The 21,370-nt window shown below is 41.6% G+C and overlaps 3 protein-coding genes across 8 annotated transcripts in view; 1 reads left to right on the top strand and 2 right to left on the bottom strand.

Annotated features, from left to right (window-relative positions):
* wdr37 (WD repeat domain 37) overlaps positions 1-4,368 on the bottom strand; it is a 19,969-nt gene extending 15,601 nt beyond the window's left edge. For 2 of the 3 annotated variants that reach the window (XM_068343874.1, XM_068343872.1), the window contains exons 1-4: positions 3,708-4,026; positions 2,699-2,959; positions 679-775; positions 453-548 (exon numbers count right to left, since the gene is read on the bottom strand). In XM_068343874.1, the coding sequence (XP_068199975.1) occupies positions 453-548; positions 679-775; positions 2,699-2,851 (346 nt within the window). In that variant the 5' untranslated portion in view covers positions 2,852-2,959; positions 3,708-4,026. Of the gene's footprint in view, positions 1-452; positions 549-678; positions 776-2,698; positions 2,960-3,707; positions 4,027-4,304 lie in introns of those variants that run through there. The other variant, XM_068343873.1, reaches the window with a different exon arrangement.
* Positions 4,126-10,817, top strand: idi1 (isopentenyl-diphosphate delta isomerase 1). 3 transcript variants are annotated; one of them, XM_068343875.1, is made up of 7 exons: positions 4,126-4,242; positions 5,922-6,052; positions 7,447-7,616; positions 7,691-7,783; positions 7,923-8,053; positions 8,129-8,233; positions 9,684-10,817. In XM_068343875.1, exons 2-7 carry the CDS (start codon positions 5,925-5,927, stop codon positions 9,894-9,896), a joined length of 840 nt encoding a protein of 279 aa, XP_068199976.1. In that variant the 5' UTR covers positions 4,126-4,242; positions 5,922-5,924; the 3' UTR covers positions 9,897-10,817. The 3 variants fall into 3 exon arrangements, with proteins under 3 accessions (XP_068199976.1, XP_068199977.1, XP_068199978.1); XM_068343876.1 differs by lacking the exons at positions 4,126-4,242; positions 5,922-6,052 and adding an exon at positions 6,058-6,161; XM_068343877.1 differs by lacking the exons at positions 4,126-4,242; positions 5,922-6,052 and adding an exon at positions 6,220-6,361.
* LOC137614206 (copine-3-like) lies at positions 10,757-21,277 on the bottom strand. Of its 2 annotated transcripts, XM_068343871.1 has the most exons (17): positions 21,114-21,277; positions 20,475-20,618; positions 19,948-20,127; positions 18,735-18,809; positions 18,579-18,650; positions 18,402-18,482; positions 15,976-16,065; positions 15,109-15,207; positions 14,860-14,946; positions 14,727-14,786; positions 14,142-14,275; positions 13,834-13,888; positions 13,653-13,704; positions 13,433-13,566; positions 13,054-13,290; positions 12,634-12,745; positions 11,955-12,094 (listed from the first exon to the last, which is right to left on the bottom strand). In XM_068343871.1, exons 2-16 carry the CDS (start codon positions 20,604-20,606, stop codon positions 12,635-12,637), a joined length of 1,599 nt encoding a protein of 532 aa, XP_068199972.1. In that variant the 5' UTR covers positions 20,607-20,618; positions 21,114-21,277; the 3' UTR covers positions 11,955-12,094; position 12,634. The 2 variants fall into 2 exon arrangements, with proteins under 2 accessions (XP_068199970.1, XP_068199972.1); XM_068343869.1 differs by lacking the exon at positions 12,634-12,745 and having other exon boundaries at positions 10,757-12,094; positions 21,114-21,273.
* Positions 21,278-21,370: the final 93 nt, after the last annotated feature.

Raw genomic sequence — 21,370 nt, forward strand, 5'->3', positions numbered from 1 at the left:
ATGAAGATGAAGTTCAAACTTACTAAATGTGTTTTTAATCAGCTGAAATATGAAAGAGGTGTCAGCTAGTGATGAGTTACACATTTTATATACAGTATCACATTTTTTAAATCAACAACTCGCTTTCAACTCCCTTTTTAACCTATCAACAGTCCTATTTTTTTATGATACCAATGTGATCGTATGCATGAAAACCAAGTGATGTGCATGTATTTGTATAATCAGCAGACCATTAAATGCTGCTGTACCAGTATGAAGTGTTGAAACAAAGCAACTTCCTCATGTCCGATTACTACAGCATTTTCTCAGCGCCCATCTAAAATTTCCTTTTAAAGCCACACAGTCAGTCGTATTTATATTTTCCAATCAGATTTCTAGAAACACTGTTTCTGGAGTAGAGAAACAGTTTCAGTTAAGTGAAGTGGAGACGGCTCTCGTTGGTAATACTGTACCTTTTGTTTTCAGAGCTCCTTTGGTGGGGTCCCCTCCCTCAATAACCTGTCCATCTCCAGTCAGACGCTCATTCAGAGACTCAATCTCCCGGCGAACTGTAATGTTAGCACAGTGACATCAGTAAGCAAACACCGGTCAGCCATTCAACGCCTGAAGATCGATGCAGTCAGGAATGTGACCACTGAACCTGAACAAATCCCCTCACTCTTCCCATCAGTTACTCACGTTCAAGGTTTTCAATGTAGAGATTTTCAAATTCACGCTCAATCTGGCCAAAAAGGTCCAGAAGATTGTTCCGTACGGAGAGGGGCAGCTTAGAGTCCTAGAGCACAGAAAAAGAACATGCTTGAATTAACTTGACAGAAAGCTAACCTATAGACCAAAAAACAGGACTCAAGCTCAAGTCCTGCTGATATCCAGCAGGAATCACCACTTTTATTCTTCCAGATTCTTCACCAGAGCGCAAATCCCTTCTAAATACTACAAAACAATGTTATGCTGCATGTTGTGTTAAAAAAAAATTGGACTTCAGAATCATTTTAAAGCTCAGATATTAATCATAAAATAATGAGCACAAAAGCATCCTTCAGATGTCATATCAAACACCGCCTGCATGTTTACCTAATTTCATCAGCAACTAAATGACATGTGTGAAAACTCAATTTGACCAACAGCTACAATCTAAACACAAAACAGGTGATATCCAACCTATCAGACACATTTCAGCTGACTTACCTCCATTGTGAGCTCTCAGAGGTACGCAGTAGTCTACAGGAGACTGCAATAAACAGCTGCCACAGACGCAGCCTGTATTTGACAGCCGGCTGTAAGAGCTGCTGCGTCTTCCTCCAACGACGTGAAAGACGAGGGAACCAAATACTTGACTGTCACTCTTTCTTCTGGCACACACTCAAAACCAACAAATTGGACGAGTGATGTGAACCACCTGACCATTTTGTCACCGCCACAAGTCCACACACTTTGTAAATTAGCAAACAACAGGCAGCCCTTATAAATTCAAAGCTGCTTAGTTGTGGCACTAAAACAAGCTGCTATTCAGGCTAATAATGACGACATTGAAAGAGCAGAGCAAAATGCACTCTGTGTGTAACATATGAGTTTATAAAGCTGTCTGTGTATGGAACCAGCGCTGGGAGGCAGACTGGCTACATAAAGAGAGCCAGCCTCACTTGCCAGTGCACGAAAAGACCTGCTGAAAAGACTAATCAGACGTGGACAAGCAGCGCTTATTAAAACTTGATGAGACAACAGGTCAGTGCAAGCTGAGCCGCTGCTTTAGTGGCTAATAATTCAGGGACATTGTCAAGATGAGAAAGTAAATGCTTACAGATTTTCATGGGCAAAACTACGCCCAGACAAGACTGAAAGAAATACAGCACTGCTTTGTTTCAGGCTGAATACCTCTCTTCTCTTACTTCTCTGCACTGTGAAAAAGGCAAGGACACCGTTTTATTTTTTATTCATCCACTTATAAAATCTACACAATGTCATCGAAAAAACTCTCTGATGGTGGAAGAGTGGAGGTCAGCCAAGTAAATCTACAGCCACCTCCCAACATCTAACAACCAGGATGTTCATTGATCAAACAGGAAAAGTTTATTGTCTGAGCTGCAATGTTTTATGGTTTGCAGCAACAAATTAACAACAGGAAAAGACTGTTCATAAAAAGACTAATGCTGTTCCCTTTCAGGAAAAAATAAATCAGTTGCAGTTCAAATTTAGATAACCTGCTTTTACATGGGTAATCGTTAAACTGGTGACTGTGATCACAGTAGATCCCTTTGTTCTATCAATAATGGAATCTGTGACCAACATGCATATCCACACCAGGGACATCATGAAGATTAACAGAACGTAAAATCATATTCATATTTTGACAAGAGAAACTTTGAATCCTTTGTAAGATAATAAAGCTATTTTTTTAAAACAGTGAGAGAAACCACTTCTTGAAAACACAGCAGCGTGGAGCTGTGGATGTTGTCCTACTGATTAAAGCATGCTGCTCAACCGGCTGGTACTGTACTTCTATGAATATAAGATTCAGTCTCACACCACAACAAATGTATCTTACAAATGCTATCTGATGAAAACAATGTGCTTTGTTTTTTTATGCAAATCCTCACTGTGTGTCATGGCCATAAAATCTGTTATTACGTCTTATAAGCTGCATTATTACCACTCTATTGTCTGGAGCTGTGTGTATGTGTGTGTGTGTATTCCTCACCTGTCCCTCCAGCATGTCTCCTCTCAGGATGCCTTGAGGCCTCTCCTCTGTACTGTTGGTGCGTCTGATAGATAAACTGTGAGCCTTTCTCTTCTGCTTGGGGTGTCGGGCAGCCAGAGCAGAGCTGCTGCTGCTTCCGCCCTCCACAGGCATCCTTATGACTGGTGAGAGGCCCTGCCCTGTTAATCTTTTACCTGGGAATCAGGCAAACAAAGGCCAGGCAGACTGGCTGGCTGGATTAGATTGGATTGTTTTCAACACCTGTTTGAAGGTAAAGAAGAAGTGTTACCGTCCACAGGAACTACACACGCTACTCAATGTCAAAGTCATTTTCTCTGCAGAGCTATTAAAAAAAAGGCAAGAGGTATCTTTACTTTCTGTGCAGCATTGTTTTGTATTGACGCATCACTACCATTTTTATTAAAATATAATTTAATGTAATGATACTTTTTTTGCACTAAATTTACAGTTTTTAGTGGAATATAGTCTTTGAAAGAAATTACCAGCAATAAAGGTTTCTTTTAAAGGAATTGACTTTAACGTTGTTTGAAAATACATTACAAAATGAATCCATATAAAAAAATCAATCATCTAATCCAAAGCAAAGACACAAATAACTAGTCCTAAACTGAATGTGCCTTTAATGTTGATTAAAAATACATTACAAAATACGATCAATATATTAAAATCTATTAAATAATAAACCTCGGTTTGTCAGAAGACACTAAATTCAGTATTAAAACGGAGCTGTGCGTCCTGGATTTACAAAATGAAAGGATGACACATTTCTAGGCTGAAGCATCGTGCTTTTGCTCTAATGACGTGGTTCACGTTTTTGGACTCATCCTCACAGGTATGAAACGAAACACACGATTCGGTAACGACGTTAAAAATAAACGACCCAGAGCACATTTCCACTGTGGATAACAATTACGCTAAAGTAATACCCAGCTTCAACTTCCTGACTCATCGATGGCGTGCTGTCACCGATCAAACAGGGGTCACTCACCGCTGCCTGTGTCAGTCTGACTTCATACCAGGACACTGGTCTCCAAACGAAATCGGCTAAGGTTGCGATGCTAACGCAAGCTACAAGACATATAGCCTCTCACGGTCATGGCGGCGGCTAGCGTTCAAACGTAACACAGCAGCCTAATTGAGAGCCCACAGTCTTGCCAGAGCGATACGAAAGTATTCTAACATTTCTGTTTGGTGTTCAAAGTGCTGCTGATGTATGACAGTGGACTGGTACGGCACGATATAGTTTCACCAGCTTCGGAATTCTAATGCAAATTGTTGACACATCACGTATTTACTCGGTAGATAGACTTCCGGATCACGTGTTATTGTGTTTGGACTTTGTTAGCCAATGGCGTGCCAAAGATATTGTAAAAAAAAAAACAACCCAAGGATTTCATGACGTTACAGGGCGGAAATAAAGCTAGGTTGTCCGACCCTAATTCCCGCTACGAAACTATTGTCGTAAACGGTCTAAACATACATTAATACTCGTAGTTTATTCGTTTCAAAGAGCAACGTGTTTGGTAAGAAACTATTTTTTCTATCAGTTTCTCTGTTTGTCGCATAGGTCGCAGGCAGTACATACTTATATCCTGTTGTGAGGCCTGGGTGGTGCGGGTTTTGCAGTGGTCTGATGGCGTGTTGACGGTCAGTGTGGAGAGGAAGAGCCGGAGTGGATGTAACTGGAATGGGACGAACGCGAGGCCCGTAGAGTTGGCTAGGATAGGTCTTAATCTGGGTTATTTAATCATATTATGAGCGTGAATTAAAATAATTAAATAATCAAAACTATTTAGTTCAAATATAATGTTTCGTTATATTCTTAAATGTGCCAAAAATGTACGTCAATCATTTTCATGACTATGAATGTGAATACGTTTTCTCTGTTGTTTGTTTCCAACTGTGTTAGTGGTGTTATTTGTTTTTGTTTTTTCAATGGTCATGGATTATTTTTTTTATTTCCTTGTTATTAATATTGAAAACAACATGTCAAAAAGTGGAACAAAAGAAACAAAATCCTACATATTGAAGCGGCTCCTATCTGTGCCAGAATGTGTGTGGCTGGCTATAGATGGTCAACATGGACTGAATTGTATTTACGTTGAAAAAATTTTGAGATGGTCAAATAGAATAAATTTAGTGTGAAGTTAAAACAGTGAGAGAAGGATTAGTTGAGGATTCTGGTTGTGTACAGGACATAGTGAAGTTGTTGCATTTCCATTATTATACTGTTTTGATCCCCGAAGTGAAATTAAGAATGCACACTCTAGCTAATGATTCAAAGGCATGCCTACATATATATACTGCATATATTAGTGTGTACAGGCCCCTGTAGCACACACACACATACACAAGGGGGCCTGTAGGCGTGCAAGGGAGGTAGAGTGGCAGGCAGCTCCTTCCAGGTGCACCTCAAATGAGCAATTTGTAAAGGGGACGCCACCTTGCTCAAGGGTGCCTGGGCAGTGCTCCAGAGGTGAGCTGACACCTCCCACTGTCAGCTCACCGCCGGGTATTTTTTAACACTTTATAAATTCATATTTAAGATTGACATCCATTTTTAGTGTTCTCCGTGCACTAGTGTGAACACAGCAAACTCACCGTGTGTAACCACTATATCTAGAACGGGAACGGTTGTGCTCAAATTACATTTGACAGTCCTCAAATCTAATTTGAGCAGAATTAGCATAAGGAAAGTCTGACCACACATTCCTGTCCATCTCTTTGTGCTTCCATTTGGGAATTAGTTGAGGATACATGATAACAGATTCCTGATACATACAAAATAGTGAACATGTACAGGAGCTGCTTTACTACAGCCTGTCCTTTTATAGTAAGTCTGCAGAAACATGCATACTTTCACTGGTATAGATAGATAAATAGATAGATAGATAGATAGATACTTTATTAATCCCAGAGGAAGTGTAAAAGGTTTATTTATTTTAGTTTTTTTTAGTGTGGGAGTTCAGAACATGAATATGTATAAATCAATCATATGATCCAAAGTAAAGACACAAATAACTAGTCCTAAACTGAATAAGTCTGTTCATAAAACTATGAAGAAAAGGATTTGTCTGTGTTGGCGTTGATCGTCGGTCATTACCAGCGGTTTGTCTGTCGATCCAGACAGCATGGATTCCTTTCCGGGTTTTCCCAACACCCACACCTCCTGTCTCTGTGATTGGTTTTCTATTTTGGTCAGGTGATGGTGCGGTGCGTGTGGGCGGTGCTCCGGACGGTGTCCTCCACGGGAGCTGCAGTGTGGAAATCAAACGTACCCAGAAGAGTTGTCGCATCGCGTTCCGGAGCGGTCAGCGGCAGACACATATCCAGGTGAGCAGCGGGCCGTCCAGACGCGACCCGGGGCCGAGGACAGCCCGCGGGCCGGACGCGTGTCGGCCGGCCAGTGGCGAACACGTGGAGCACACATGCTAACGCCCTGGTTGGATCCGTCTTTGTGTTTGTTTTAGTGACGCTTAGCAGTTTAAAGTAAATGTCGATTCACCCTCTGAAGCGAGCAGCCATAAGGAACAGGCGTGAGGACTCGATACTAGAGTAATGTCAGCTCCACACACACCAGTGGATCTCGTTGTGTGTTTTATGCTGGTGTGTTGATGGATTTGGATGTTAAAGTTTTGGCAGGTAAAACGAAGGATTCAAAGATTTTACCCTCGATACTGGGAAAGTGTTTGGGATATTTTTCCATTTCTGATCCGTATTCTGAATATTCTGTATTGGTGTTATGAGGTCCCTTTATGTCTGTACTGCTCCTCTCTACTGGGAATGCTTTACACAGGAGAATTTGGTGTTTGGAGTTTAAGATAGTTGTAAGGTAAATAATTCAACCCAATTGTACATTATTATTATTAGTTAAACATACAATCACGTGTTTACAATGTCTAAAACAAACAGGAATAGTTCAAATAGCTCACGGTGACAGTTCCATTGAACCCAGCTATGGCTCCTGCAGTATCAGTTATTCAACCTTGACTTAGGGGGGGATTTATAAGTTGAATCTTAAAACTCACTGCTGAACCAAAAGCAGAGGAAATGTCTCCTGTAGCTAAAAACTATCTCGATAGCGCACAGGAGTTTAATGTGGATCCATAAAAGTAAACTGTCTTCTGGGTTGTATGGATCAGCCGTATGTCCAGAGGAGGAAGCCTGATGCTGAAAAGAACATCCAGCCAACTGGATGTTCTTTTCTAACCAGATTATTGGTTCGATTCTCCGGTGCTGGGAGTCTGCAGCATGTGGAGGGTCCTGAGGATCTCCTGATGGAATCCAATCAGAAAACATCTCACCACTGAGTGAATTTGCTTCCAACTATGAGACGCAGACATGTAGGATGTTCCAGACACCTGAGCATTTCCACTATGAATTTAGTATTTTTATCAATACAAGGGTGACTAAGAGCTCTCTTAATTATAATGCAGAAATGTGTTCTTATAAACTTTATATTCAGGTGAAAGAAAACTGAGATCCATCAGATATATTTCTTAATCATCAACATGAAGCCTTACCAGAAGGAGAGCTTTATCTCATCAGTTATCAAGAGTTAACTGTAATGGACTGATAATGGATGAATCATTCAAAAATGGAAAAGGTTTGAAACTAGCAGTAGGTTGACGTGTTCAGAACATCATATGTAAACTGCAGGGTTCCTGTTTTCATGGTGATGCTCACTAAAGGGTCTTCTGTTTCTGTCCTCTTCCTCTGCACCACAGTGAGGCCAGACGCCTGCAGTCAGTCAGTATGCCTGAGATCACCACCGACCACCTGGACGAGAAGCAGGTGCAGCTGCTGGCCGAGATGTGCATTCTGATCGACGAGGACGACCGCAAGACCGGAGCGGACACCAAGAAGAACTGCCACCTCAACTCCAACATCGACAAAGGTGCCTGTCTGATTATGCAGCCACGTCTGCTGCAGGTCAGAGTTTTACCTAATTTTAAACCGGTTTTGTTCTAGGTCTGTTACACCGAGCGTTCAGCGTCTTCATTTTTAACAGCGAAGACAAGCTGCTCTTACAACAGAGGTCTGACGCCAAAATCACTTTTCCAGGTCAGTGATAAATCCTCAAATGTCCCAGTTTAACCCGTGTAATCCCGTGATCCACTGGGAAACACAGTTTGGTGTGTTGCGTGGCTGTAGAGCTGTAAGCAGGTGTGTGTCTGATCATTCCCTGTGACGTTGTCCACAGGCTGTTTCACCAACACCTGCTGCAGCCATCCTTTACACACCGACAGTGAGCTGGAGGAGACTGATGCCATCGGAGTGAGAAGGGCTGCTCAGAGGAGGCTCAGAGCTGAACTGGGGATCCCTCTGGAGCAGGTACACAGGTCTAGGGCCCCGCTCCTGCATTCAGAGTAAGAGGATTACATGACTGCTCACACCTGATCTCTTCAGGTGAAGCCAGATGAAATGACGTACCTGACAAGGATCCACTACAAAGCCCAGTCAGACGGCGTGTGGGGGGAGCACGAGATCGACTACATCCTGTTTATGCAGAAGGTAACGCCGTTCTGTCTGCTGCACTTCATGCATATCAGAATATGTGGGTTTCCTTTGTGCGACAGTGCTAAGACCACCTTTACTCCAAAAAAGAACACCTGACAGGGTTTTTTTCAGATGTTTGGAGTGTTTGTAGGTTCACCGTCTTCCCAGTAAGCAGTATCTATAACCCTTAATTAAATCTTTTCATTTGCTGCCATTGAAACATGCTGCAACCAGCACTGACATTAAGCGTATATGAATTAACCTTTAAGCTCAATGTAACTAATTCACATTATTTTGGAGGTGTTTCTCGCCACTTAGGTGTTTTTCTCCCAAATATATTGTGTATGTTTTATTCACCTTTTTTCTGACTGTGTCAGAAAAAAACAGAGTTGTGGGACATAAAGGCAGGAGATTATAGCATTCCATCTGCTACCACGGTTAGAAAGAGCAAATGTTTATAACTTCCATGTCAGTCATTCTCTCTAAATATGTTCACATCCCTCAGACCTGCGGCTGCAGGATTTATTTTTCTCGGATTTAAAAGGAGACACTTTTTCCCAACATACATAATCCATAGCAGCAAATCCTAAATCTGATGAGCACAGATTATTTTGACCTGCAGTCACAAATGTAAATCCCGGACTATTTCTTCCAAACATTGTGACATCAAGCTGTTGCTCAGATCCATCTGTCACAGTAACGTGAGATCTATAAACATGTAATGAACAAGGATAACAGATAAATTAACCTCATGATGGTTAGTCAGAGGTGACTACATCCACTCCATAGACATATTTATTATTTATATCATACTATCTAAAATATATGTGGTAACCCCTGAAGGGAAAAGCCGAAAGGAGAAATAGACTATCTAAAGTATGTTTTGTTTTCTCTGCTGTCTGCGTAATACAGTAAATCATTTAAATGTGTATAAAATAGATCGCTCGAATTAAAAACCAAGACCAGTTTTACTGACACTCGCCCCCCCAAAAGGCTGCCTATTTGTTTTAAAGTTACATCCATTTTCTTGTAGACGAGACATTGCCGTCTCGCCTACAGCTCCTTCTTCCACTTCGTGGGTCATTGGAATTGCTGGAGCCTATCCCAGCTGGCTACAGGTGAGAGGAGGGGTGCACCTTGGACGTGTCACCGGTGCATTGCGGAGCCACAAACGACGACTCACGCACACTCACATCTACAGACAGTTTAGAACTGATCAGTCCACTAAACTGGATGTTTTTGGATGTGGACGGAAGCTGGAGAATGTGGAGAGAACCCACTCAGGAACGAGGAGAGAACATGCTAACTCCACATAAAAAGGACTTGACCAAGAACCGCCTTGCTGTGAGGCGACAGCATTACTGCCCCATAAAACTGCCCCGCTGTAAAAGTCATTTTAACATTTTGCTTCTTCATAATTTCCTGCCATCTTATCTGAACTTGTGTTGTTTTTTCCTCTCTGAAGAACGTGGACTTGAACCCAGACCCCAATGAGATCCAAAGCCACTGTTATGCAAGTAAGGAGGAGCTGAAGGAGATGTTGGAGAAGGCCAAGCGCCAGGAACTGAAGATCACACCCTGGTTCAGTCTCATCGCAGAGACCTTCCTCTTCAAGTGGTGGGACAACCTGAACGACCTCAAGCAGTTCCTGGATCACAACAACATCCACCGCATGTAACCCTACCTGGATCAGACACTGCATCCTGCTGCTTCAGGGCTTTGATTGTGTCAAGCTCCTGGAGACTACCAATACGCTGACGATGAAGCATCACTGACCATCTGTCAGGAGGTGCAGGACGTCTACATCAGAGGAGGAAGGTCTTGCCTTACGATGGAGGGGTGATGTTCTCACTAGGTTGGTTCATCTACATGAGAACTGATGCAAATAGGGACAGTAAATGTTGATCAAACATCTGTCAACGCTGAGCTGCACTCGTTTTACAGATGGATGTGTTTGTGTGATATACTAGCTCAATCAGGATTTAAAATGCAATGCAATCACTAACTCTTATTTTTCTACTGTGCCTGAAAACAGGCTGTAATTAAAGGCTGTTGCCAGAGCAACCACCAGGCTGTAAAACTTAAATGGAATCAATGAACCATAATAAACTGTTGAAGTATGCTCATTCCCTGTAGATAGCTGTACCCTACAAGAGCAACTGAAGACAAAATCCATGACATAAAAACGTCTCTCCATATTAGCAAAAAAAAGAATTTATAATTTGTAAGATGGCAAAATGACTATAAACAATATCCCATATCAGGTTACATATGGTCACTGACTGATCTTTGATGACACAAAATGCTTTTGGTCTTTGTTCCAGCAGATGGCAGCAGAGTTCACTTTCTCCTGGTAGCTCAACAGTAGTTGACGTTTTAATAAACACTGGAGATCCTGATGAGAGGGAAGTGAAACTACTGGAAGTGGTGAGCTTCACTCTCACTGATGGTAGTCACTGTACCTCCGCCAGCTTTCACTGTACGACCATATAAAATGTCAAACTAGATTAAATATGCACAGATTCAATAACTATCTGGTTTCTGTATTGACAGCATGATTATTTTTATTTCCATATTAAAATGTTAAACCTTGATTAAACATGTTTCGTCTTTTAAGTGCTTGCAGAGGAAACAACCTGACATTTTTGTTAAACTACATGTAGAAATGTATAAAAAAGTAAATACAAACATTCAAGAGTGATACTGGCATAGTACAACCAATGTATACAATCTAATCTATTATCACATTTCAGTTTATACTTAAAAAGCAGTAGGTTCAAACAGCTTGGCATTTCATTGAGCACAACTACATCCTGGGTGTTTAAGTACAAGACACGATATGAGCACAGGGAAGCATGTGGAACAACAAACACTAATGTAAATACTGTCAGGCTATGTACTGTATATACAGTACATATAGGTAGTCCTCAAGATACGAACATTCATAGGTACGAACCAATGCGTGCTGCCACATCCAACTACTGTAGTTCCTTTTTGCCTCAGCAGAATGGTACTGGTCCAGTTTGGAGTCGAAAGGTAGTTTATTTTATGGTACTACAGTATTTTACTTTGTGTTGTTTTTGTCTTTGTTTCTGATGAGTCTTATAGAAAAGTACTTCAGTAAGAGTAGATTTAGAGTAGTAATGACATTTAAATGACTTCAAATGGCAATTATAGATTGAAATTTAATCAAGCACAACTTACAATCACATCATCTTATGAACAGCCTCTCAGAACCAATTGTGTTTGTAGGTTGAGGACTACCTGTAATCAGGCTACTTCTAAGTATTATTTATTTCACAGCTATTTTTTGATGAAACTTTCATACTTATGGTTTACATTAACTTCTTTGGTATAGTTTAAATGCTGGTTAAGTGTTATTTAGGTAACAATTGTAGCCCAACACTGGAGCGTGTAAACAAATCATATGAAAATGCCTCAGCAGTGTTCTGATGAACGAGCACTGAAGGAACTGGAAGCTCGACTTGTTGGGCTGTGCATAAGGCACTTGTTTGCCCAACTTCTTACAAAACAAAAGGAATGATCGGGGTCTTTTAAGCTGCAGTAGCACTGATTATAACTAAACATCAAAAATGATTTAGCACTAATGTTAATGTTCATGTTCTGTATGTGGTCGGGGTGGTTTTGTGGAGGTGGGTGGATGGAAGCGTCTAATTGTTGGGGATGAAGCTGTGATGTTCTGTCTGCAGGAGCTGGCTCTTGGCTTCCTCCCTACGTGAGGTCTCAGAGGGTCCCTGAAGGGTTCTGTGGAGGATTGTTGGGGGTTGGTGGGAGCAGCTTCATGGTGTTGAAAAAGCCCACCAGCTGAGTCGGTACTTCTGCTAACACGCTCTTGGCCAGCGCTTCTCTCGGAGCCTGAAGTGTGAAAAAGCAAAACAGTGAAGAGGAAACAAAGCTACCTTTCATTACTGACGTATCTGTGGTGATAATGATCACCTAATATTATTTAATGAAAGACATCATGCAGACAGCGTTCAGAGTTAAAAAGGAAAATTCCTCCTTTTGTTTTCACTTCATTTCATCACAAGAATTCTTGGTAATTTCAGGAGCACTCAGAGTTCACAAATATACGCAGCAGCATCAACAAAGGGCTGAGCTTCACTGAGGTATTATGAACACCGTAGCCACGCAGCGTCCTGACTGTGATAGGGTAGACTTACTGCTGATGCTGAAACATGACAATATAATGCCATCATTGCAACTGTGCTGCTGCCGACTTTTGGCTGGATGGTATCTGCATTTGATATAAACCCAGCATAAGAAATGATGTGGAGAGGAGTTTTCCCTTTAACGTGATCAAGGTTATGATCATGTTTTGATCCAGTGCGGCTGTTATTCATGGATGACAAGCAAATGCTAGGATGGCAGGGTGAATGACTGATAATCTGGGGTACCCTATGAAGGATTGGGATCGCGGGGAGGCTTCAGTTTAAATAAATTGAAGAAGGAGGCCACTTGTTGAGGTAACTCGGCCAATACGCTTTGGGCAAGAGCCTGGCTGGACGCCTGAAAAGAGATAAATGCACAAGGCACACAAGTAAGCCAAGTGAGATCTATGTAGAACGCTAGGAACCCCAGGATTTGGACATGTGCACTGTTTTTAATGGGGGACACTCCTCTTCTATGTGTGGATTTGTAAGGTTGAAATGAGATGTATGAAAACGCTCCAGTGGCTGTTGACGAACAAAGCTTTAAGTGCATGCAGTGTTTACGGCGCTGAGTTGCCAAATCAACTAAAATCACAGCAAGCTCTTGTCACACAGGAAGGATGTGTGACGATTCTGATGACATGTGACGATTCTGATGACACTTACGTCTTTAAACTGCCTGAACGGCACAAACTGCACGATGTCTCTCATGGCGGCTTCACCGGTCAGAGAGCGCAGACATCCGTCGTCTCCATCCAGGAACTCCATGGCACTGAAGTCTGCGCTCCCGACCCCGATGATGATGATGGACATGGGCAGACGGGACGCGTTGACGATGGCGCTGCGCGTCTCGTCCATGTCTGTGATGACTCCATCGGTGATGATGAGGAGAACGAAGTATTGCTTCAGGAAGACAGCAGATTGATCAAAGTTATGATGAAGACCCAACTCCTCCTTAGATGGCAGTCTGACATTTGATCTGCTGAGTCTGAGCACCACAGCCTTCAGTCACATCACCAGCGATGGTTGATTTTGTAACACTCACCGCTGCAGTGGTCTGCTGGACAGCTTGTTTACCAAAGCAGGCTACATGGTTAATGATTGGGGAGAAGTTGGTGGGACCGTAGAGTTTGACCTGCGGCAGACACGCCCTGTACGCCTCCACCACACCTTCAACACCTACGCACACACAACAGAAATCCTTTTCAAACCTGCCCAACGATCTGTCTGAACCCGACTGCAGGGCCGATGATTTGTAGACATACCTGCACAAAATGGGTTGGCTGGGTTGAAATTGAGAGGAAACTCATGGGACACCTGTTCAGAAAAGTTTAAATCCATCAGATATGAGGTTGTGTGTCCAACACTGGCTTTTCCATTGAACCCAAACTCCAAATAAACCAAGTATTACATTTTCATCAATGTATACCTGGATTCAAGTCTTACCTGCCATGTGGGAGGGATCTGAGCTCCAAAACCAAAGGCAGGAAACATCTTGTCACTGTACAACAGACAAAACTACATTAGAGCACAAGTGACACAATGTTCAATCCCTTGAATGCAAATCCTTCCAAATGCAGCGCTGCCATTCAAGTCATCCTTTCACTACTCCAGATTGTTTGGGGTTCTGTTCACACTCTCTCCTGTCTTCAGATGTGACATCCGAAACAGATCAGTATGACTGACACTCTGACAGAGACCGCTGTTGGTGATGCACTAGATGCACTAGAACGAGCTTTGTGTGTGGTATGTACCTGTCATAGTCCTGGATGACGTTGCCCACAGACCAGATAGCAGAGAGGTATTCGTTAATGCCCTGAGGACTGATGTAATGCAGAGACTGGGGGGACCTGGGATCCCCATTGGAACCCGTGAAGTCAACAGCCACCTGTTGCCAAAACATGCAGGTTGGTAATCCAGCAATCCAGTAATACCTCACTTATTCATGCTTGAAGACGCACGGCTTCACTACATCGCGGATTTTTAGTAGGTAGTCACATGATACCATACTCGCATGCTATTGACTGACAGCAGTGCGCTGCTTTCCTATTCTCACGGAACGCAGCGCACTTCCGTGTATTAAGAAACACTTAAAAGTGTTTTAAATAGTCCATAAGAGTGTGGGAAAAGGTAATACAGATATACAGTGTAAGTTGGTCTAGTATCAGTGTGGGAGGGTTCAAAAACGTTTAAATTACCGTAAATAATAATTTAAATTGTTCGCTGCTATATCGCGGAATTTTGTATCTTGCGGGTGGTTCTGGAATGCATTAACCATAAGTAACGAGGGATTACTGTATATGGATAATAACAGGATTTAACGAAGAAGTAAAACCTACAGTGAAGTTGATCTGACAGCCTCCCATGATGTAATCCAGGAACGTATACTCCTTCACCACCTGAACCAAAATGCAACAACATGTAAACCAAATTCAGACAAGATCTGAGGATCTGAAAACAATATCACATCACCTGGCAAAGCTTCACGCTCACAACGCCAGAGTTTTTGTAGCTCTTCTTCTTCTGTTTCTTTTTACTGTTGATACATTCAAACTCTGCCTGGGGACGGAACAAAACAGCACAGGTCAAAGACAGAACAGCATGTGAGAATGTACCTGTTAGTCAACAAACAAAAAAACTATTTACTCAAAAATGTAGAGACTGATTGAGTCATTACACTTGTTACACCCCAACAATGTAAACACACCCACACGCACATACCGGAGATGTTCGTGATGCTTGTTTGAGTCGCGTCATTGTGGTCTCAAAGGATCCAATGAGATCATGTGACCCATCGCTGTCATAGTCATAACACTCAACCTGGAAACAGGTGAAAACATCGAGTCACACAGCAGCTACGAACACTGTTGAACAGTTCACACAGGAAACAAAAATACTGCTAAAGGGACAGTTCACCCAAAGTATGCAGTGAATGCTACACATCATGAGTACGGAGCTGGAAGCAGATAAAAACTCACTGCAAACAAAACCTCCACAATTTAAGGCCGGATACAGAACACTAAGAGGTTTTCTGTAATTTGAGTGAACTTATTAGAAAAAGTGTTCAGTCTGGAGGTGCAGAAAACAAGAACCACAACCATGCAAAGTGAGTCTTTCTAACTGGAATGTACTGGACAGACACTAACAGACATATGTGAGATGTTTGAGACACGTCTCTAATCAGAATCGAGCAGAGTGGAATCGACCTGGAACTCAGCGGAACCTGAGGTGAGACTTTTCACTACTCCGTTTACACACATCATCCATTAAGTGATGGGAAAATTAAATGAGCTCAACACAGTTGCACACCCGGTAACTCACTTGTACTGCATAGTTGGAAACAGCTTCCATTCCTGACATGTTTGCTTCAGAGGTTAAAAAAATATGTATCAACAAGACAGCACTAAATTGTCTCCAGTAAGAGATACCTGAGGGAGCAGGCTAACGTCTGCTCTGACAGCTACTCACACCATGACCAAAGCATACACAGTGTTACTGACATCAAAGCTCTTAGTGTGTGATTTCTCAGCAGGAGCATTCCAGGTGTGGACACAGTAAAAAAACATTACGATCAAGCATTGTGGGTACTTTAATGGGCTTGTCCATGTCTCCTCCACACAGAGACTGCAGGGGGATTCGGAAGGGTTTCCATGTTGGATTTAAGTTGTTGTTCACCACCTGAGGACACAATCATGACAAATTACACAGATGCAAAATTATCTGACAGATAAAGTCCAGATGAAACCACATTTAGTCTTCTCAAACAACATGCTGACATCATCAGTGAATTCTGCACGGCAGTTTTTGAGGTGATCTGTACGCCCCATTATACCAGTTACATACAGATACTAGTAACTTTATTAGACCACCTCTGGATGGACGTGAAAACAGATCATAGGAAAAATACCAACGAATGATGTAGCATGTTCTTCTGTCTCAAGTGAATTACACTACAGGGCTAACAAAAAATGATAACATTGATAACAACACATATGTCATAGTCAAGGCCCACGGGCCAGACCTGGCCCGTGATTAATTATTTGTGGCCCCCTGGATGATTGTATTACCATGAGAACCGGCCCACAGGCCATATCCGCCTGCTGGTGTTTTGCACACATTAACTACATTTCCCACAATGCAACGGTAGTGGAAGGCTTTGGTCAGAGCGGAGGTTGAGTTTAGCTACTTCCTTCCTCAAAAATGGCTAAAATAAAGGTAGACTGACAGCAGGGGCTTTCAAGCCAAGTGGGAGTCACAGTGTATGTTCAGAGAGGTAAAAAGTAAACCTGTGTGTCGTCTGCTGAGTTTGAATGTTTCATCCTTGACACAATGCCCCAGCTGTGCATCCGAACTGCTCCAACTCTCTCTATGTTTGGCAGCACAGACCTGTGTGAACAATTGTTCTCTCTGATGAAGATGAACAAAACGTCACACAGGCGCCATCTGACTGATAAACACCTTTAGTCAATCCTGAGTATTTCCTCAGCTCAGAGCCTGACCCCGAATGTTGATGAACTTGTACGAAAGGTGAGACACTATCAAATATCAGGGTCAGCCTCAGACAAGTGAGCATCACTAAGTGGTAATGTTTTCAGTTTTAAATTCAGTTAAATTTTTACATTTGTTTCTACAATACGTCTCTCTGAAGGAAGTACAGTATTGTTTTGTCTGTGTATCATAGATTCTTTGTATTTTATTTTATTTATTTAAATTTATTTCGGTAGAATGGGCTCAGGGAACATTGCAGATAAGAGCCATGAGAAAATTTACATTTTTATTTTTTATTTTACAATTTGAAAGCAGCGATTAGTAGGATCATAGAGCATAACAAGTTTTTACATTTTTTTAATATTTTTCGCACAATAATGCATTATTATTGTGCATGCAATGATGCATGCAACATAATGCATTTTCAGTTTCTAATGCATGCAATTTCATTTATGCATTTATCTTGATATTAAGGAACATATTTTGTTATTGAAGGACATTTACTTTTTTGCTGTTTGCCTGTTGAAAATGTTTCCCCTTGAAGTTACTGACAGAACCATAACAAAATACTGCTTTATTCTTTTAATCATTAAATAATATACACTGTGTTAGCTCTTGGTTTAATAGGCTATGTTCATTTCAATGCTTTAATAAACATTGAACCAGTCTCGCCCTTGGCTTGTAGCAAATTTGTTTTTTTTGTCTCTCTGTGTATTTGACTTTGAGACCCCTGACATAGCGGTAGCTAATGTGGATCTAAGCAGAATGCAACAGGTCACAATCACCTGTGCAGGCCTGACTCATCCTAAAGCAGCTCAATGTTTCTGTTTAACAAAGAGCAGAAAAATATCATTGTAATTATTGTGATGAAGGACCAGAGAAATTACTTTTAAACTTTGCTTCTGAACTTGGGACACAAACAGTATAATATAGTACAGTACCCCCTCAGTAACTGCCATAGCAGAGATTTATGCTTAATATTCAATTTGCAAAAGAAAGGAACAAATCTGATCTGTGGTTTTTGAGGCAAGTCTCAGCTATAATAATCACTAAATACATATTTGCACATACATGCATATCACTCACTGTGTTCTTGAAAAAACTGTTAACACAACAATAAAACAAACATGATCCGCTTAAAATTACCTGTCAATTCCCAGGTTTTATCTGATTTATAGTCACTATCATAATCATTACGATAATGAATTCACCCCTTAGGATTAATAAACTATCTTGCATTTAAATAAAAGAACGATGAGATTATTGCCAAAAGTTATTGCAGGTTATTGCAAAAGTTGAGTTAACACAGTGAGGACAGCAGTGGTTCCTCTTTTCACAAAGGAGGTTGGGAGTGAAAACCACAAACTGAAAGGGAAACAATAAACAAAAAAAACAGAATCACTGTTTTCATGAACTCCCTTTGAGGAAAGGCTCATTTTAAAAAATGACAGGTCATAGATAAAAACAGTTTTCTTTGTTCTATTTACCACCAGCAGGAAGACGGTCATTAGAGTGAGTTTGTTTACCTCTGTCCTGTGAGCAAGCTGCCATCCGGTCTGTGTCTGCTTGTAAAATTCCAAGTAAGGGTCAGACTTCCCAAAGAAGTCCTGTGAATGATAAAGTAAGACAACACACAGATAAGTAAATGCACTGAAGGTCTCAAAATTAACACCATTTCATAACTCAAGAACAATCAACATTACCTTGTTATCTAGTTTCCTTGCTTCAACTTCAAAGTTGACCACCCTGTTGTCTTTTATTTCTTCTGCAGTGATCTACAACACAACAGAGGAGAGTTGATGTGGCAAAAACAGAACACAACACAGCAGCTCCCTCCAAGCTCTCTTGCTGCCACTTACCGTGATGGTCCCTTTTCCTGCAGGGGTTTTGTTCTTCAGCACGAGCGGTCGGGTCAGCTTTTTACTGGAAACAACCTAAAAGCAAGTTAACAAACATGTAGCAAATGAAGAAGCAGCTGCAACAAACGCTGCAGAATGAACCCATCCTGCACAGTAGATGAAAAACATCTGAAGTAGAAAGACACTCGGTCCTCCACCTACACCCCAACACATGGCTTCAAGTACAAAAACAAAGGAAGCATTTTGTTATTATTTTTATTTTCATGTAAAGTCAAAGGTGTCGTCTTCAGATGTGATCATCTCTTTTATTCAGTCCAGGTGTGTGCGGTTTTATTAACATCTGTGTGAAAGGCTAATGTCATTATGTTTGCTGTTATTGGGTAGAGCAAACCATAGCTGTGTGGAGTTCTACTAGTGCTGAATGTAGGTATCACTTCTGCTGATGTCATAGTCACCTTGGCAACAGCAGTTTTACTGACAAGAGTCACAATTTACATAAATCAGATCTGGATCTTTAAATGCAAACTTGTCTAGAAATACTTCTAAGGTGCAGGAGAGCATTCAAAGCTCCATTACCTCATACGCAGTGATAGTAACTCTACAGATGCAAAATATAAACCAACTCCTCAGAAATAGAACTCCACTACAGTCATAGATGAGAACCCGATAATTACATTAGACTTTAACATCACAATTTGCTGCATATAGAAGAAATAAAAAAACTTTCCAAAAAATGTGTCCACATCAGCATTTAACAGCGTTTTGTTCTGGTCGTGTCCAAACCTTACAGAAAATTTTGTGGAATTGATCTCATTAGATCTTATCTAATCCCACTGACAACTTACAAAGCATCAAACTGGAAACACAACCTCTTCAGGAAAGATAACAGTCAGGAAGAATTAACACCGATGCTCAGATTACAGAGTCAAAACAACGCCTGCTTATCTGGGATGTCCGCTGTTGCTTTCTATCGTGGTAAGACAGTCATTTCATTACACCACAGTGTGTGTCCTCTGTAAATCTTTACGCATGGAGACATTTTCAATCTTAAATTGAAAAATGCTGTTTGATGAAATTAAAAGACAGAAATTGTAACCCATCATAAAGTCCAACATAGACAACTGGATTTATTAATTGTTGTCCTTAAGAGGTTGTGTAAACATGTGCTGTGAACACTCCTGTTGCATCCTGTTAGAAGGGAGGAGTGTCTTACCTGTCCTAAGGTGCACTCCAGCTCTCCCAAGAAGTCATCGTCACTCAAGTCAACAGTTTTGTTGTCGATGTCATAAATCCCAAACCTCAGCTTCTGCACTATTTCAAAGTAGTAGTCGATGACAAACTTTTTGGCAAACTTTGGTGAAAGGCAATTCTGGACTTTCTCTGTTCGTGCAACCTGTTGGGAAACATTAGATTGCTTTGACTGTCGTTTCACATGATCCATGAATCCACATTAAACTTTAACACGGGTTTAAAAAGTAACTTAAACTCAGCAGGAAACGGACATGATGTAATTACTTTACTACAAAACTGATTTCCCCGGGGGGTAAATGATTAACACACCCCTGAGCTTTTGTCTTGCAAGACTGAGCTGCCACACCTAAGTAAAGGTAGTTTATACCTGGATTACACCAAAACGACTATTTCTACACATTTTCTATTGAATGAACTGACATTCGGAGACACAAAGCAGCAGACCTCTGACCGTACACCACAGAGAGCTGTCCCTGCGTGGGTCCATACCTCAAACCAGCGCGACTCAGAGGAGTTCATCAGCAGGACACACAGCGGGTCCGACTTGGAGCCGATGTCTTTATCCAGGAGGTGGTCACAGGACACGGTCAGCTCCACCTTGGTAACACACTGAGCAGCCATTTCTGGAGGAAACTAATAATGTCAAAAACTGTTGAAAAAGTGGGTAAATATGCTCTTTTGAATAGTTTAAACACTTAATTTGCAAGTACTTTAAAGTCAAAGCAAAGTTGGTACCAAGACTTGTAGTTGAGCTAACACTGTAATACAGTGTTAGCTGTTGGGAACAGTGTTACAGTGTTAGCTCAGCTACAAGTCTTGGTATACAGTGTGTACACGACGGCTCCACCCGTGGTACCTCCCAGCGACACCAGCAAAACAGCACCGAGGTCCACGGAAAATATGACACAAGCGATAAAAAGGTCTGTCGTTAGCTGCTGTCTGTCGTTAGCAGCTGTCTGTCGTTAGCTGCTGTCCGGGTAAAACACGGACTGAGCTGAGAAACATAAACAAGCTAACGCTACTGCTGTCTGCTAAGTGGCCTGGTGGAAATGACAGCTAAGTGTTCTGATGGTTTACCGCGTTGACGTCCACATGTAATTAAGGCGTAGTAATTCGGGTGACACTTACCGTCGAAAGTGTGTGGGGAGTCAGAGAAAGTACTTCGGTTGTACCGCTGCTCGTAATGGAAAACGCGGCTGTTTTAGCTGGACTTTGCTTTCCGAATCTCAGAGCAGTAATGATGACATTTGTTTTCCACTCTTGCCCCGAAAGCCAAACTTCCGCCCACCGTGAACGCGACATCGTTACGTCTACTGACGTCACAACCCAATACAAGCAGTCACTGCGCGGATGATTGACAGACGGCCGTAAAATAGATCCTTTCG

This window comes from Antennarius striatus, chromosome 20, assembly GCF_040054535.1.
Source record: "Antennarius striatus isolate MH-2024 chromosome 20, ASM4005453v1, whole genome shotgun sequence".
In the NCBI taxonomy this organism is placed as follows: Eukaryota; Metazoa; Chordata; class Actinopteri; order Lophiiformes; family Antennariidae; genus Antennarius; species Antennarius striatus.

Excerpts from the sequence above, each read along its gene's own strand:
- LOC137614206 (XM_068343869.1), bottom strand. The coding sequence starts at position 20,606 with ATGGCTGCTCAGTGTGTTACCAAGGTGGAGCTGACCGTGTCCTGTGAC. Across the intron at positions 15,208-15,975 it reads ACATGGACAAGCCCATTAAA|GTTGAGTGTTATGACTATGA; the intron begins GTACCCACAATG and ends ACCTGTTTCCAG. Across the intron at positions 13,705-13,833 it reads AGATCCCTCCCACATGGCAG|GTGTCCCATGAGTTTCCTCT; the intron begins GTAAGACTTGAA and ends TTTTCTGAACAG.
- idi1 (XM_068343875.1), top strand. The coding sequence starts at position 5,925 with ATGGTGCGGTGCGTGTGGGCGGTGCTCCGGACGGTGTCCTCCACGGGA. Across the intron at positions 7,617-7,690 it reads CAACTCCAACATCGACAAAG|GTCTGTTACACCGAGCGTTC; the intron begins GTGCCTGTCTGA and ends GTTTTGTTCTAG. Across the intron at positions 8,054-8,128 it reads TGGGGATCCCTCTGGAGCAG|GTGAAGCCAGATGAAATGAC; the intron begins GTACACAGGTCT and ends TGATCTCTTCAG.